Here is a 15,505-nt window from a genome sequence, read left to right as displayed (position 1 = left end):
CCATCAGGAAGAAATTAAAAGTTTGTTTTCCATTTTTAGATGGAACCATATTAAATAAAATACCAATTTTGCATGTATTTCTTGAGTATAATGTTTTCTTTTTTTATATTATTCTAGTTGCCTTAGTGCATGTGTTCATTAAATGATTTTTAATGTTATAAAATCTTATTTAATTGTACATCACAAGATAAAAAAATTAAATCAGAGGTTAAATTTTATCCATTATATCTATGTAAAAGTTAATTTTTACTTTTTTGAAGGAAAATACGAGATGCTGTTAGTGTGAGATAGATCAAGAAATTAAAATACAGATTGTTTTGTGTTATTGGCCACCTTTGTCTCTATGGTTGTATTTTTCTTTTGGCACTGTTCTGTTTACCCCATTCTTAGAAAATACAGATTTAAAATATTGGAAAAGCCTAAATCAACTATACTCCAATTAACAAGTAAACAATGCAATGAGCCCCCTAAAATAAAACAAAACGAAAAAGAAAAAAAATCTGAAAAAGCCTAGAACAAGATTTTCTTAGAGACTTTATAATGGCTTGAGTTTTAATTTTGACTTTATTATGCTTTATTTGCTTTACTCAATTATACCCCAAAAATAATTGTAATTTTAAGTGGTGTTTACTAAATAAATATATTAGCTCATTCAGAAAATAGTTTATGAATGAAAATTCATTTAAATTCCCTAAGGGAACTCATAATATTACTTTGTAATTTAACTGAGTCTTGTTTTTGGAGGGGAAGGAAGATAAAGCATCACACAATAATAAATCTATAAATTATTAAAATAATACTTTGATTTTATTTAAATTATTAAAACCATTGGTTATTGATACTGATACTTTTGCTTTTTCTCCAGTTGCTTCTTTGAATGTTCTCTTTTTTATGGTTCTTGTATTTTCTCTTGACTATTAGTTTTAGTCTCCTCTGCTTGCTCTTTTTTTTCTCTCTGCTTAACTTTTAAACATTGGTCTTCTGGATGGCCCAGTCTTGAATTTCTTTTTGAATTAGTACTCTGATTTTAGATGATGTCTTCCATTTCTATGATTTTATAGTGCTAACCATATTCCCACAACTTTCAATTTTATGTATCCATCCCAGACCTCACGTATGAAATCCAGAATGATCTGATTAACTGGCCATTTCACAATCCCTTATCTTTCAGATATCTCAGTTTGTACAAATGTAAAATTGAACCCTTGAGTCTATCCTTTTCTTCAAAAAGCAAAACAAAACTGTATAGCAAAAATAAAAATAAAAATCCTGTTCCACCTCTCACTTTTCTGTTAAGTAGCATCATTTAGTTGCCTAAGCCAGAATTCTGGATTCCATTCTTTTTTTAAAAAAATTATTTATTTTTTAATTGAAGAATAATTACAGAATTTTGTTTTCTGTCAAACATCAACATGAGTCAGCCATAGGTAAACATATGTCCCCTCCCCTTTGCACCCCTCTAGTTTAATACAGAGCCCCTGTTTGAGTTTCCTGAGACATACAGCATATTCCCATTGGCTATCTATTTTACATATGGTAATGTAAGTACTCTTTCTATACATCTCATCTTCTCCTCCCCTCTCCCCATGTCCATAAGTCCTTTCTCTATATCTGTTTCTCTATTGCTGCACTGCAAATAAATTCTTCAGTACCATCTTTCTAGATTCCGTATATATGCATTAGTATATGATATTTATCTCTCTTTCTGACTTACTTCACTCTGTATAACAGATCTACTTATTTTGAAAAATACTCCTTTATATTGTGGTGAGTGCATGTCATGAGATCTATCATTTTAACATGAGATCTATCCTTTTAAGATAGATGCGTTCATCTACTTCATTAGAACTGACTCAAATGTGTTCCTTTTTATGGCTGAGTAATATTCCATTGTGTATATGTACCACAACTTCTTCATCCATTCATCTGTTGATGGACATCTAGATTGCTTCCATGTTCTAGCTATTGTAAATATTGTAAATAGTGCTGCAGTGAACATTGGGGTACATGTGTCTTTTTCAGTTTTGATTTTCTCAGGGTTTATGCCAAGGAGTGAGATTGCTGGGTCATATGGTGGTTTTCTTCTTAGTTTTTTAAGGAATCTTCATACCATCTTCCACAGTGGCTCTATCAATTTGCATTCCCACCAACAGTACAAGAGGGTTTCCTTTTATCCACACCCTCTCCAGCATTTATTGTTTGTAAACTTTTTGATGATGGGCATTGTGACCGGTGTGAGGTGATACTTCATTGTAGTTTTGATTTGCATTTCTCTAATGATGAGCGATATTGAGCATCTTTTCATGTGTTTGTTAGCCATCTGTATGTCTTCTTTGGAGAAATGTCTGCTTAGGTCTTTTCCCCACTTTTTGACTGGGTTGTTTTTCTGGTATTGAGTTGTATGAGCTGCTTGTATATTTTGGAAATTAATTCTTTGTCAGTTGTTTGATTTGCTGTTACTTTCTCCCATTCTGAGGGTTGTCTTTTCATCTGGCTTATAGTTTCCTTTGCTGTGCAAAAGCTTTTAAGTTTAATCAGATCCTACTTGTTTACTTTTGTTTTTATTTACATTCTTTAGGAGGTGGGTCATAGAGGGTCTTGCTTTGATTTATGTCATCAAGTGTTCTGCCTATGTTTTCCTCTAAGAATTTTATAGTTTCTGGTCTTACATTTAGGTCTTTAATCCATTTTGAGTTTATCTTTGTATATGATGTTAGTAGTGTTCTAATTTCATTCTTTTGCATGTAGCTGTCCAGTTTTCCCAGAACCACTTAAAGAAGAGGCTATCTTTGCCCCATTGTATATTCTTGCCTCCTCTGTCAAAAATAAGGTACCCATAGGTGTATAGGTTTATTTCTGGGCTTTTTAACTTATTCCATTGGTCTATATTTCTCTTTTTGTGCTAGTACCATATTGTCTTGATGACTGTAGCTTTGTAGTATAGTCTGAAGTCAAGAAGGTTGATTCCTCCAACTCCATTCTACTTTTGCAAGACTGCTTTGGCTATTCAAGGTCTTTTGTGTTTCCATATGAATTGTGAATTTTTTTGTTCTAGTTCTTGGTAATTTGATAGGGATCGCATTGAATCTATAGATTGCATTTGGTAGTTATAGTCATTTTCACAATGTTAATTCTTCCTACCCAGGAACATGGAATATCTCTCCATCTGTTTATGTCATCTTTGATTTCTTTCATTAGTGTTTTACAATTTTTTTGTATGGAGTTCTTTTGTCTCCTTAGGTAAGTTTATTCCTAGATATTTTATTAGTTTTGTTGCAGTGGTGAATGGGATTGATTCCTTCATTTCTTTTTCTGATTTTTCATTGTTAGTATATAGAAATGCAAGTGATTTCTGTGTATTGATTTTGTATCCTGTGACTTTGCTAAATTCACTGATCAGCTCTAGTAATTTTCTGATAGTTTCTTTAGGGTTTTCTATGTATAGTATCATGTCATCTACGAACAGTGAGAACTTTACTTCTTTTTTTCTGATCTGGATTCCTTTTATTTCTTTTTCTTCTCTGATTGCTGTAGCTAGGACATCCAAAATTATGTTGAATGATAGTGGTGAGAGTGGACACCTTTGTCTTGTTCCTGATCTTAGGGGGAATGCTTTCTGTTTTGCACCATTGAGAATACTGTTTGCTTTTGGCTTATATATGGCCTTCACTGTGTTGAGGTAGGTTCCTTCTGTGCCCATTTTTTAAAGAGTTTTAATCATAAGTGGGTGCTGGATTTTGTCAAAAACTTTTTCTGCATCTATTGAGATTATCATATGGTTTTTATCTTTCAGTTTGTTAATTTGGTGTATCACATTGATTGATTTGCATATATCGAAGAATCCTTGCAACCCTGGGATAAACCCAACTTGATCATGATGTAGCTTTTTAATGGTGAGCTTTTTAATGTGTTGTTGAATTCTGTTTGCTAGAATTTTGTTGAGGATTTTTGCATCTATGTTCATCAGTGATATTGGCCTGTAGATTTCTTTTTTTGTGTTGTATTTGTCTAGTTTTGGAATCAGGGTGATGGTGGCTTTGGTGAATGAGTTTAGAAGTGTTCCTTCTTCTACAATTTTTGAAAGAGTTTTAGAAGGATAGGCATTAGCTTTTCTCTAAATGTTTGATAGAATTCACCTATGAAGCCATTTGGTCCTGGGTTTTTGTTCTTTTGAGAGATTTTTGATCAAAGTTTTAATTTCAGTGCTTGTAGTTGGGTTGTTCATAATTTCTATTTCTTGCTGGTTCAGTCTAGGAAGAGGTCATGTATGGATGTGAGAGTTGGACTATAAAGAAAGCTGAGTGCTGAAGAATTGATGCTTTTGAACTGTGGTATTGGAGAAGACTCTTGAGAGTCCCTTGGACTGCAAGGAGATCCAGCCAGTCCATCCTAAAGGAGATCAGTCCTGGGTGTTCATTGGAAGGACTGATGTTGAAGCTGAAACTCCAGTACTTTGGCCACTTGATACGAAGAGCTGACTTATTTGAAAACACCCTGATGCTGGGAAAGATTGAGGGCAGGAGCAGGAGGGGACGACAGAGGATGAGATGGTTGGATGCCATCACCAACTCGAGCGACATGGGTTTGGGTGGACTCTGGGAGTTGGTGATGGACAGGGAGGCCTGGTGTGCTGCGTTTCATGGGGTTACAAACAGTCGGACACGACTGAATGACTGAACTGAACTGAAGAATCTGTTTCTTCCAGGTTATCCATTTTGTTGCCATATAGTTGTTCATGATAGTCTCTTATATCCTTTGTATTTCTGCATTGTCTGTTGTAACCTCTCCTTTTTCATTTCTAATTTTGCTGATTTGATTCTTCTCTCATTTTTTTCTTGATGAGTCTGGCTAAAGGTTTGTCAATTTTGTTTATCTTCTCAAAGAACCAGCTTTTAGTTTTATTAATCTTCACTAATTGTTAGTAAACCTTTACTAATTATTAAATTATTAATTATATAATAATCTTTACTTATTTTTCCTTTATTTCTTTTTCATTTATTTTTGCTCAGATATTTATGATTTCTTTCCTTCTGCTAATCTTGTTTTTTTTTTTGTTGTTGTTGTTCTTTTTCCAGTTGTTTTAGGTATAATGTTAGGTTGTCTATTCGATGTTTTTCTTGTTTCTTGAGGTAGGGTTGTATGTCTACAAACTTCCCTCTTAACTGCTTTTGCTGCATACCATAGGTTTTGAACTGTCATGTTTTCATTGTCATTTGTTTCCAGGATATTTTTGATTTCCCTTTTTTATTTCCTCAGTAACCTGTTTGTTATTTAGAAATGTATTATTTAATTTCCCTGCATTTGTGTTTTACAGTTTTTTTTCCTTGTAATTGATATCTAGTCTCATAGCATTGTGGTTGGAAAAGATGCTTGATATGATTTCAGTTTTCTTAAATTTACTGAGGTTTGATTTGTGACCCAAGATGTAGTCTATCCTGGAGAATGTTCCATGTGCACTTGAGAAGGTGTATTCTTCTGCATTTGAATGCAATGTCCTGAAGATATCAGTGAAATCTATCTCATCTAATGTATCATTTAAGACATGTTTCTTTATTAATTTTCTGTTTTGGTGAACTGTCCATTGGTAAGTGAGGTGTTAAAGTCTCCTACTATTATTGTGTTACTGCCCATTTCTCCTTTTATGTCTGTTAGTGTGTGTCTCATGTATTGAGTTACTCCTATGTTGGGTGCATAGATATTCACAATTGTTATGTCTTCCTTTTCGATTGATCCCTTGATCATTATGTAGTGTCCTTCCTTATCTTTTGTAGTATTCTTTATTTTGAGGTCTACTTTTTCTGATATGAGGTTTATTACTCCTTTATTACAGCTTTCTTTTGCTTTCCATTTGCATGGAATATATTTTTTCATCCTCTCACTTTCAGTCTATATGTGTCTTTAGGTCTGAAGTCAGTTTCTTGTAGACAGCATGTATATGGGTCTTGTTTTTGTATCCGTTCAACCAATCTGTGTCTTTTGGTTGGAGCATTTAATCCATTTACTTTTAATTATTGATATATTTGTTCCTATTTCCAGTTTCTTAATTGTTTGGGGTTTGTTTTTGTAGATCTTCGATTTCCTGACTACATAAGTCTCTTTATCATTTGTTGTAAAGTTGATTTGGTGGTACTGAATTCTCTTAACTTTTGCTTATCTGAAAAGCTTTTAATTTCTCCATCAATCTTGCATGAGATCCTTGCTGGGTAGAGTAATCTTGGTTCTAGATTTTTCCCTTTCAGTACTTTAACTATATCCTGCCATTCCCTTCTGGGGTGCAGAGTTTCTGTAGAAAGATCAGTATAACCTGTTCAAAAATTTTGTCATACCCTTTCTTTTTCTCTGTTTTTTATGGGACTCCTGTAATTCAAATTTTGGTGTGTTTAATATTGTCCCAGGGGTCTCTGAGTCTATCTTCAGTTCTTTTCTTTCTTTTTACTTTATTCTGCTCTTTAGCAGTTATTTCCACCATTTTATCTTCCAGGTCACTGATCTTTTCTTCTGCTTCAGATATTCTGCTATTGATTCCTGCTGGAGTATTTTTAATTTCAGTTATTGTGTTCTTTGTCTCAGTACATTTTCTCTTTAATTCTTCTAGGTCTTTGTTAATTGATTCTTGCATTTTCTTCATTCTATTTTCTAGGTTTTTGATTATCTTTACTATCATTATTCTGAATTCTTTTTCAGATAATTTGCCTATTTCCTCTTCATTTATTTGGACTTTTTTGTTTCTAGTTTGATCCTTCATTTGTGCAATATTTCCCTGCCTTTTCATTATTTTTTTAAAAACTTACTGTGTTTGAGGTCTCCTTTTCCCAGCCTTCAAGGTTGAATTCTTTCTTCTTTTTGGTTTCTGCCTGTCTAAGGTTTGTCCAGTGGTTTGTGTAGGCTTTGTGTAGCATGAGATTTGTGCTGAGTTTATTTATTTATTTTTTGATGGGCAGGGCTGAGTGAGGTGATAATCCTGTTTGCTGATGATTTGGTTTGTATTTTTGTCTTGTTTGTTATTTGGATGAGTAGTAGCACAGGGTGCTACTGGTAGTTGGGTGATATTGGGTCTTGTATTCAAGTGGTTTCCTTTGTGGGAGTTCTCACTATTTGATGTTCCCTTGGGTTAGGAGTTCTCTGGTAGTCTAGGGTCTTGGAATCAGTTCTTCCACTCTGAAGGCTCAGGGCTTGATCTCTGGCCAGGAACAGAGATTCCACAGGTGGTTTGTTATGGCATTAAGTGAGATTAAAACAAATACCCAAAAATGAGAAACTCAAGATGATCCCCAGACAAATGGCAGTTACAAAATCATGCAAATAATAATTAAAATAATGGAATATACACATATACACATATACACATAAGCAAAATCAAAATAGTCCAACAAAAATGAAGTACAATAGATTGACCCCACAAACACTGGAAACCAAAAATGATATCCACCAGTTAAGAACAAAACTAACTGAAACACAAACTGAAAAACAAAACTAAGGCAAGGTACCAGCTGGAGAATAAAGCAATGAAAACAAAACTAACAAATATGATGAGAAAAAAGAAAAAAAAGAAAGAAGGAGTAGATATGCAAAGTTAAATAGAGGTAGATAAAGAAAATTTATATATATTAAAAATTAACTGCAAGGGGAAAGGAACAGTAGAAAAAGCAAACAAAGGAATAAATGTAGAAAAAATGATAGGTTTAAGAAATTTAAAAATTAAAATTAAAAAAAAGAGGGGAAAAAAAGAATAACTCCACAGAACTGCAAAAGGCCAATGTAGAGGTAGAGGTTTATAACAGGAATAAAAAGTGTAATTGAAAAAAAAAAACCTCAAAAGCTTAATTATATTTTATAGTGCTTATAAAATCAACAACTACAACAGAGGGGAAAAAAAGGAAAGAAAAAAAACCAAAGAAACTACAGGATAAGTCAAAATACAAGAAGAATAAATGTTTTTCTTGAGTCACTGCTGTCAGGGTTCTTTCCCTTGCTGGGAGTCACAGTCCACCTCGCCTACCTAGGATGCCCCCCAGCACTGTTGTGGTCTCCAGATCTGCAGTGAGGGCAGCTCAGACTCTAATCTGGTCCTACTCCTTTGTGTTCTTGCCTCCAATGTCCACAGCTATCAGAACTAGTGCATTTTCTCTTGTGGGAATTCTCAATGTCCTTTTATATATTCCATAGACATAGGCTGCCTAGTTGATCATGTGGATTTAATCTGCAGCTTGTACAGCTGGTGGGAAGGTTTTGGGTCTTCTTCCTTAGCCACACTGCCTCTGGGTTTCAATTGTGGTTTTATTTCTACCTGTGTATGTGGGTCGTCCACTAGGGTTTGCTCCTGAGGCTGCCCTGGAAGACTTGTGTCTGCCCCAGTGAGGGTTAAACGTGAAGGTGGCACAGCTGCTTGGGTTGCAGGGACCCTGGCTGTGCCAAGTGTTCAGGGACCCAGACTGCCTCAGCCACAGGATTTATGGCCCTATCAGAGTCTTTTTTTTTTTTTCAAGCCTCTGGTAGCTGGTGATCAGAAGGCCTCTTTGGCTAGTCTTTCTCCATAGCCCCACCTGTTCAGGCACATAGAAGGCTCCCTTGTCTGGGGTCCTTCTCTGTTGTTGGGTGCATCAGGTGCTTGATGGGCCAGCCTCTCTATTGTTCAGTTGCCAGTGCTGGCCTGTGGGGAGAAAGAGATTGTGGTGATGGCTCCACCCCCTATGCATGACTCGCTTCGCTTCCATGGCTTTCCTCCACAGGCATTTCCCACCACAGTCTCCTCCCTCAGGTCCCCTTGGTCCATCTCTCTGAGTCCATCTCTCACCCTGGGATTGCTCTACAATCCCTATGCTCCAGCTCCCAGCTGCTGTACCTTCTAGGGGACCTGCATCCCTTTCTGGGGTACATATGGCTGTGGCAAGGACTGTCTGATTCTCATTCCATTTAGGCTACCACAGATCAGCTGCTTCACTCTCAGCCTTAAATGTTACTCTTGTGACCCAGACAATTGCCTTGATGTGGGAATTGGACCCCTGTTTCAGTTCCCCCACCCACCAAGGGCAGGTCCAGTCCTACTAACACTCCTGTTTTCCCCTCTAGTTCCTTTATCCTACTGAGTTTTGCTTGGTTCTATATATTCTTTTCTGGTAGTCAGGTACTCCTGTCAGCTCTCAGCTGGTATTCTGCAAGCACTTCTATCCTACTTTCCGCCATCTTGTTCTCCTTCTAGTCTTCTCTGGATTCCATTCTTGATTGCTGTCTCTTATTTATCCCACATAGACAATTATATACCCAATTCCTGTAAGTACTAATATCAAAATATATTTCAAATTCTATTTTTTATCTTTATTCTTGCCATCTCCATGCAAGCTACCATCATCTAATTCTAGGGCCACTAGAATTTAGGTATTATTTATGAGTACTTACTAAATATTATACAGAATAACAAACTGGGCAGAATTTGTTTTTAGGATTTCAAATTAACTGTAAGCAGTAATTTTCATCTCCTAGAATTCTGAAGTTATAAGGATAAGAGGTAAAAGTCAAATGTAAAAGAAATATTCTAAACTAAAAAAAATAAGTCATAATTTTTCCCCCTCAATAGAACTGCATGATGCCTGGGTATCTAGAGGAGGTGAGCCAGTAAATTGAAAACTTCTATTTCAGGTTCAGGTTTTGATTTCTAATAATTCCATCTATCCTTTTATTTAGCTATTCAGAGTCTTCTGGTGAGAAGAAAAAGAATCCAAATTAACTTTTATATTATATAATCATAACTAATATTTTCTTTAGTCAGTTACAAAATTTTGCATTAGGTGAATGAATGTGTACATGTATACACACATATGTAAAAACATACATGGATATTAATATTCTGATTAGCAAATTATTATGCTGCTAAATAAATAGGTGTCATCCCTCAGAGTGAGAAATTTTAATGTTGGTAGGAAGCTGTTCTTGTGTGGGCACACCAGATGAGGTACAGTGGCCTAAGATACACCATAGATGTTCTTCTTTTAACTTTTTATTTTATATTGGAGTATAGCCAGTTAACAATGTTATGATAGTTTCAGGTGGACAGTAAAGGGACTCAGCTGTACATATACATGTATCCATTCTTCCCCAAACTCCCCTCCTGTCCAGGCTGCTACATAACATTGAGCAAAGTTCTCTGTGCTATATAGTAGGTTCTTGTTGGTTAACCATTTTAAATATAGCAATGGAGAAGGAAATGGCAACCTACTCCAGTACTCTTGCCTGGAAAATCCCATGAATGGAGGAGCCTGGTAGGCTACAGTCCATGGGATCGAGAAGAGTCGGACACGACTGAGAGACTTCACTTTCACTTTTCACTTTCATGCACTGGAGAAGGAAATGGCAACCCACTCCAGTATTCTTGCCTGGAGAATCCCAGGGACAGAGGAGACTGGTGGGCTGCCGTCTGTGGGGTCACACAGGGTCGGACACAACTGAAGTGACTTAGCAGCAGCAGCATCAGTGTGTACATGTTGGTTCCAAACTCCTTAACTGCATAGATGTTTTTCTTGATAAAGATAAATGATAGTCTTATGTTTTTAACCAAATAAGTATAATGAAGTAGTGTTAGCAAAGTATGTGTGTCTGCGTGCATGCTAAGTTGATTCAGTCAGGTCTGACTCTTTGTGACCCTGTGGACTGTAGCCCTCCAGGCTCCTCTGTCCATGGGATTCTTCAGGCAAGAGCACAGCAGTGGGTTGCCATTTCCTTCTCCGGGGAATCATTCCCACCCAGGGATCAAACTTGCATCTCTTAAGTCTCCTACATTGCCAGGTGGGTTATTTACCACTAGTACCACCTGGGGAGCCCTCGCTGCTGCTGCTGCTAAGTCGCTTCAGTTGTCTCCAACTCTGTGCAACCCATAGACGGCAGCCCACCCAGCTCTCCCATCCCTGGGATTCTCCAGGCAAGAATACTGGAGTGGGTTGCCATTTCCTTCTCCTATGCATGAAAGTGAAAAGTGAAAGTGAAGTCGTGTCCGACTCCTAGCGATTCCGTGGACTGCAGCCTACCAGGCTCCTCCATCCATGGGACCTTCCTGGCAAGAGTACTGGAGTGGGTTGCCATTGCCTTCTCCCTTAGCAAAGTATATTCCGATGGTAAGATAGCTAATTTGATAATTGTTTAGGCAGAAGTTCTCAACAGGGGTAGGAGGGTTTGTATTCCGTGGGATGTTTTTTGACTACTATGACCAGAGGGTGTTAACTGGCATCTAGTAGATAGATGTTAGGGATGCTGCTAAATATCCTACAGTGCCCATGATAGCCCTACACAACAAATCGCTATGCAATGCAAAAAGTCAGTAATACTTTGGTTGAGAAACTCTTTTAGGGTATTTTTTTCCTGCCACATGATATCGTAAGTATTTTTCAAAATTTCATTTAACAAAGTATCAATAGATGTATAATAGTTATAATCTGTTTTTGTGTATGTATGTGTGTGTGTCTGTGCGTGTGCATGTGAAAACTTAAGTGAATAGAATTATTTGTTTGTACTTGGAATAGTTTAGGAGAGGAAGGAATCAAGTGTAAATGCCGAGTTTCTGGCTTGAGCAGCTCATGAGGAGTATGTTGGTGACATTATATAAAGTGAAAGAAACAGATATGTGGAAGAAGATCTTCAGTTAAGATTTTGCACTTGCAGAATTTGAGGTACTTGAGAGTTACGAAGAGGAAGTCCTAAAGATTAGCACATAAGTGTTCAAACATATATTTAATTTGAAATTGTCAGTATATGAATAGTAACCCTAGTTTTGGATTAAATCATCTAATAGAGTATGTCTTAAGGAAAGAGTACCTTATATCAGAGTCCTTAGGAACAAAAACATTCACAGAATGGGTAGAGGAGAATCTAGCAAGAGACTTAGTAGCAGCCAGGGAGATAATAGGAAATGATCCAGAAGTGTAGTTTTCCAGGCCCAGGGAAGGGAAACATTTCCAAATGGATGAGTGGTGGTTGATATGGAGGCTTAGTTACCTTGGTAGACATAAAAATGAATAGAAGGCAAATTATAATGGGTTGAAAAGTCCATGGTAAGTATGAAATATAGTTATGTTGTAGATTTATTTAAGTTTTACTGTAAAGGAGGAAGAGGTGGATGGAGGGGGATGTGGGATCAGGGAAGGTTTTATTCATATTTTTAAATATTAGAGAGAATTCTTCATTGGTATTTTAAAAAATAATATTTAAAGATATTGAAGTGCAGTTTGTTAATGAACAGACTTTCCGTGAGTATATTTCTATATATTTTTTGCCTGGTGAAGGCAAAAGGTCAAGGTCAGTATTTTGAATAGTTGGTTGGATTCTCAGTGATTCAGCAAGTATGTAAATAGCTCTGTTAATTACCACAAATGTAGGTATATGTTTGACATGCAGATATTATTTTTATTTTTCAGATCTTTCAAGAAATCGTTTTACAGAAATTCCTTCTGAGGTCTGGTTATTTGCACCTCTTGAAACATTAAATTTATATCATAATTGCATCAAAATCATTCCTGAAGCCATTAAAAACCTGCAGATGTTAACATACCTTAACATTAGGTAAGGAAACAGTTTTGGGGGGAATAAATTTTGTTTTTTAATACAGTTCTAATTCTTTAGTTGCAAAGGAATGTAATTGGTTTGGCTATGTAACCTATGTCTCAACAGCATCTTATTTGTATTTTCTATATGTCCACATTACTTTATAGGTTTTAGGTCTTGTTCTTGAGAGCAGTGCTTCTCAAACTTCAATGCCCAAAGGAACCAGATGCAGATTCTGATTTCATAGGCCAGCATTTCTAACAACTCTCTGGTAATGCCCATGCCTGCTGGTCCTTAGGTCACTTTGAGTACCAAGGCTTTAGACCAGAAATATTTTGTTGAAATCATAGTACCACAACACAGGTTTATTTATTAGCACCCCCAATTAAAGTGGAACATTATAAAGAAACAGTTCTTGAGTTATATTTTTCACTCTTGTGACTTCTTGTTGCTACCTCAAGGATGGATAGATTGGGTTGGGATTATTGGAAGGTTAGGAAGTGGATAATAGTTGATGTTAATAATAAGTTCTTACTGTGTGCCAAACAGTGTTAGAAATACTTTACCCCTATTACCTCATCTCATCTTCACAACATTTTCAGATATATAGTTATTATCCCTGTGTTGCAGATGAGGAAATTGAAGCACATAGGTTAACTATTTGCTCAAAATTACACATACTGCAACTGGTAGAGACAAGATTCGAATCAAAGCAGCAGTAATGGCTGTAGAACTCTCATTCTTAGCTTTATGCTGTTTTTATAATAGACTGAACATTGAATAAGTATAAGAAAATAATTGCCCTACCAAATGAGTGACAGTGAATAGAAACTGGTATATTATGACTTAATTTTAGAAGCTTATTCTTATTTTTGTTTTATGTTTTGAATTATAAGGGAAAACTTCTTCCTTAATGAAATTACTTGTCTAAATTCTCAAATAGGGAAGTAGTAAATATAATTAATATACGTAAATGATAGTGTTCCTTTCTCTGTGCTATTTATTATGTATATCTCCCTCAGTGGAATCACCTGGCAGTACATATCACTTTAACTGAAACCATTTTAACCTAAAATGTGAGAGTATTTTAATTTCCTTCCATAGATATTGGTCATTTGGGTTGCTGCTTTCTCTAACTGGGTACATAATCTCCTTGGCCTGGCTTGGGAAAGGTTTGAGGGAAGTGAGGTACTTTTAAGTTTTTTGTCTTTATTATCATTTTATTTTGTTCTTTTATGGAAAAAAAATTTGTCAAAAATTGTTGCATTTATATATTAACCTTTATGGTACATCTTAGAATAAATAGTTTTACTAAAACTATTTGTGATTCTTTCCCATTTTGATCTCTAAAAGTTGACTTGTAATTTTTGTTTACAGACACAATATTAACATAACACTTGTTCTAATGACTGGCTTCCTTTGGCTATCTCTAAAGCATGTGGAAAAAGTGAAGATTTATGATTATTATCTATGTATAAAGAAATAGAGAGCTGACTGCTAACTCAATAAACTTGCTTCTTAAGGGAAGAAGAGAAGCCAATTTTTAAACTTTCCTGGTATGAGGGAGATTAGATTGAGTTTGTATGTGCCATTCTTTTTCCTATTTATTTATTTTTTATTTTGGTTAAAAGATTTTGAGAAACTTGTAAGATAATTTTTAGCTTATTCTTTCTTCCTGTATACTATGCTTCTTTTCAGTAGAATCCTCAGGAAGACCCTTTGTGCTCCAGACAGACCACTTTCCCAAGGATTGTACTTGATCCTTAAAGTGCAAGAGTTGTGACAAACACCTAGCATGTTTGACATTCCAACAGTCTGGCTAGGATTTTTGGTCTTGGGGCATTAGCCTTTTTTATTAAAGTCTGTGCCATGTGATTAAACCAGTCTAGTGTTTCTGGACATCCTCTGCAGGCATAAAATGGGGCAGAAGGGCTTGAAGTCCCTCTCTTGGGGTAACACTGGAGTTTTATTACTGTGTATGTTATATAAAATGCTATGTACAAGACTATAAATATCACTTTGAAAAGCAGGGAAAATAATAGCAAATTGCTAATGAATGCTTGATAGTATCTAAATGTAGTGGTACACTTTATATATATTTTGGTAATAGAATTGTCTTAGCCCATTCATGGCACTATAACAGAATACCATAGACTGGGTGGTTATAAACAACAGAAATTTATTTTTCATAGTTTTAAGGGCTGGAAATTTGAAGATCAAAGTGCAAGCTGATTCAGTGTCTGGTGAAGACCAGTTTCCTGATTTATATAGATAGATGACTCTCTTCTAGCTGACTCCTTACATGGAGTAAATAGCAAGGGAGCACTCTGAGGTCTCTTTTTAAGGCCACTAATCACCTCCCAAAAGCCCCACCTCCATGTACCATCACACTGGGGATTAGGCTTCAGCATTATAGTTTTGAGTGGGGAGAACACAAACATTTAGTCTACAGCAGAGATAGTTTGGGTCAGTCTACATTGGCATGCAAATTTGGCCAAAATTAGTTTGAGGGTAAGGGACCCAAAGCCAAATCGCCTGGATTTGAATCCTGGTTCTCTCACTTACCAGCTCTGTGACTTTGAGCAGTTTACTTAATCTCTTTTAGACTTTTTCTTCAAATGTAAAATGGGCATTATGATAGTATCTATCTTCCTAAAGTAGGTTGTTGTGGGGATTAGTCAAGTTAATTCATGTGAGGTGCTGTGAACATGGCCTGCTGCTGCTGCTGCTAAGTCTCTTCAGTCGTGTCCAACTCTGTGCAACACCAGAGATGGCAGCCCACCAGGCTCCCCCGTCCCTGGGATTCTCCAGGCAAGAACACTGGAGTGGGTTGCCATTTCCTTCTCCAGTGCATGAAAGTGAAAAGTGAAAGTGAATTTGCTCAGTCGTGTCTGACTCTTAGCGACCCCATGGACTGTGGCCCACCAGGCTCCTCTGTCCATGGGATTTTCCAGGCAAGAGTGCTGGAGTGGGGTGC

The 15,505-nt window shown here is 36.3% G+C and overlaps 1 protein-coding gene across 1 annotated transcript in view; it reads left to right on the top strand.

Moving 5' to 3' along the window:
* The window catches only part of LRCH2 (leucine rich repeats and calponin homology domain containing 2), a 106,185-nt gene that overhangs the window by 21,581 nt on the left and 69,099 nt on the right, over window positions 1–15,505 (top strand). Inside the window, exon 2 of the mRNA XM_040265119.1 lies at window positions 12,402–12,546. Within this exon, the coding sequence (XP_040121053.1) occupies window positions 12,402–12,546 (145 nt within the window). The remainder of the gene's footprint in view (window positions 1–12,401; window positions 12,547–15,505) is intronic.

This window comes from Oryx dammah, unplaced genomic scaffold (assembly GCF_014754425.2).
Source record: "Oryx dammah isolate SB20612 unplaced genomic scaffold, SCBI_Odam_1.1 HiC_scaffold_23, whole genome shotgun sequence".
Classification (NCBI taxonomy): domain Eukaryota; kingdom Metazoa; phylum Chordata; class Mammalia; order Artiodactyla; family Bovidae; genus Oryx; species Oryx dammah.
This window is presented reverse-complemented; position numbering and strand designations above follow the sequence as displayed.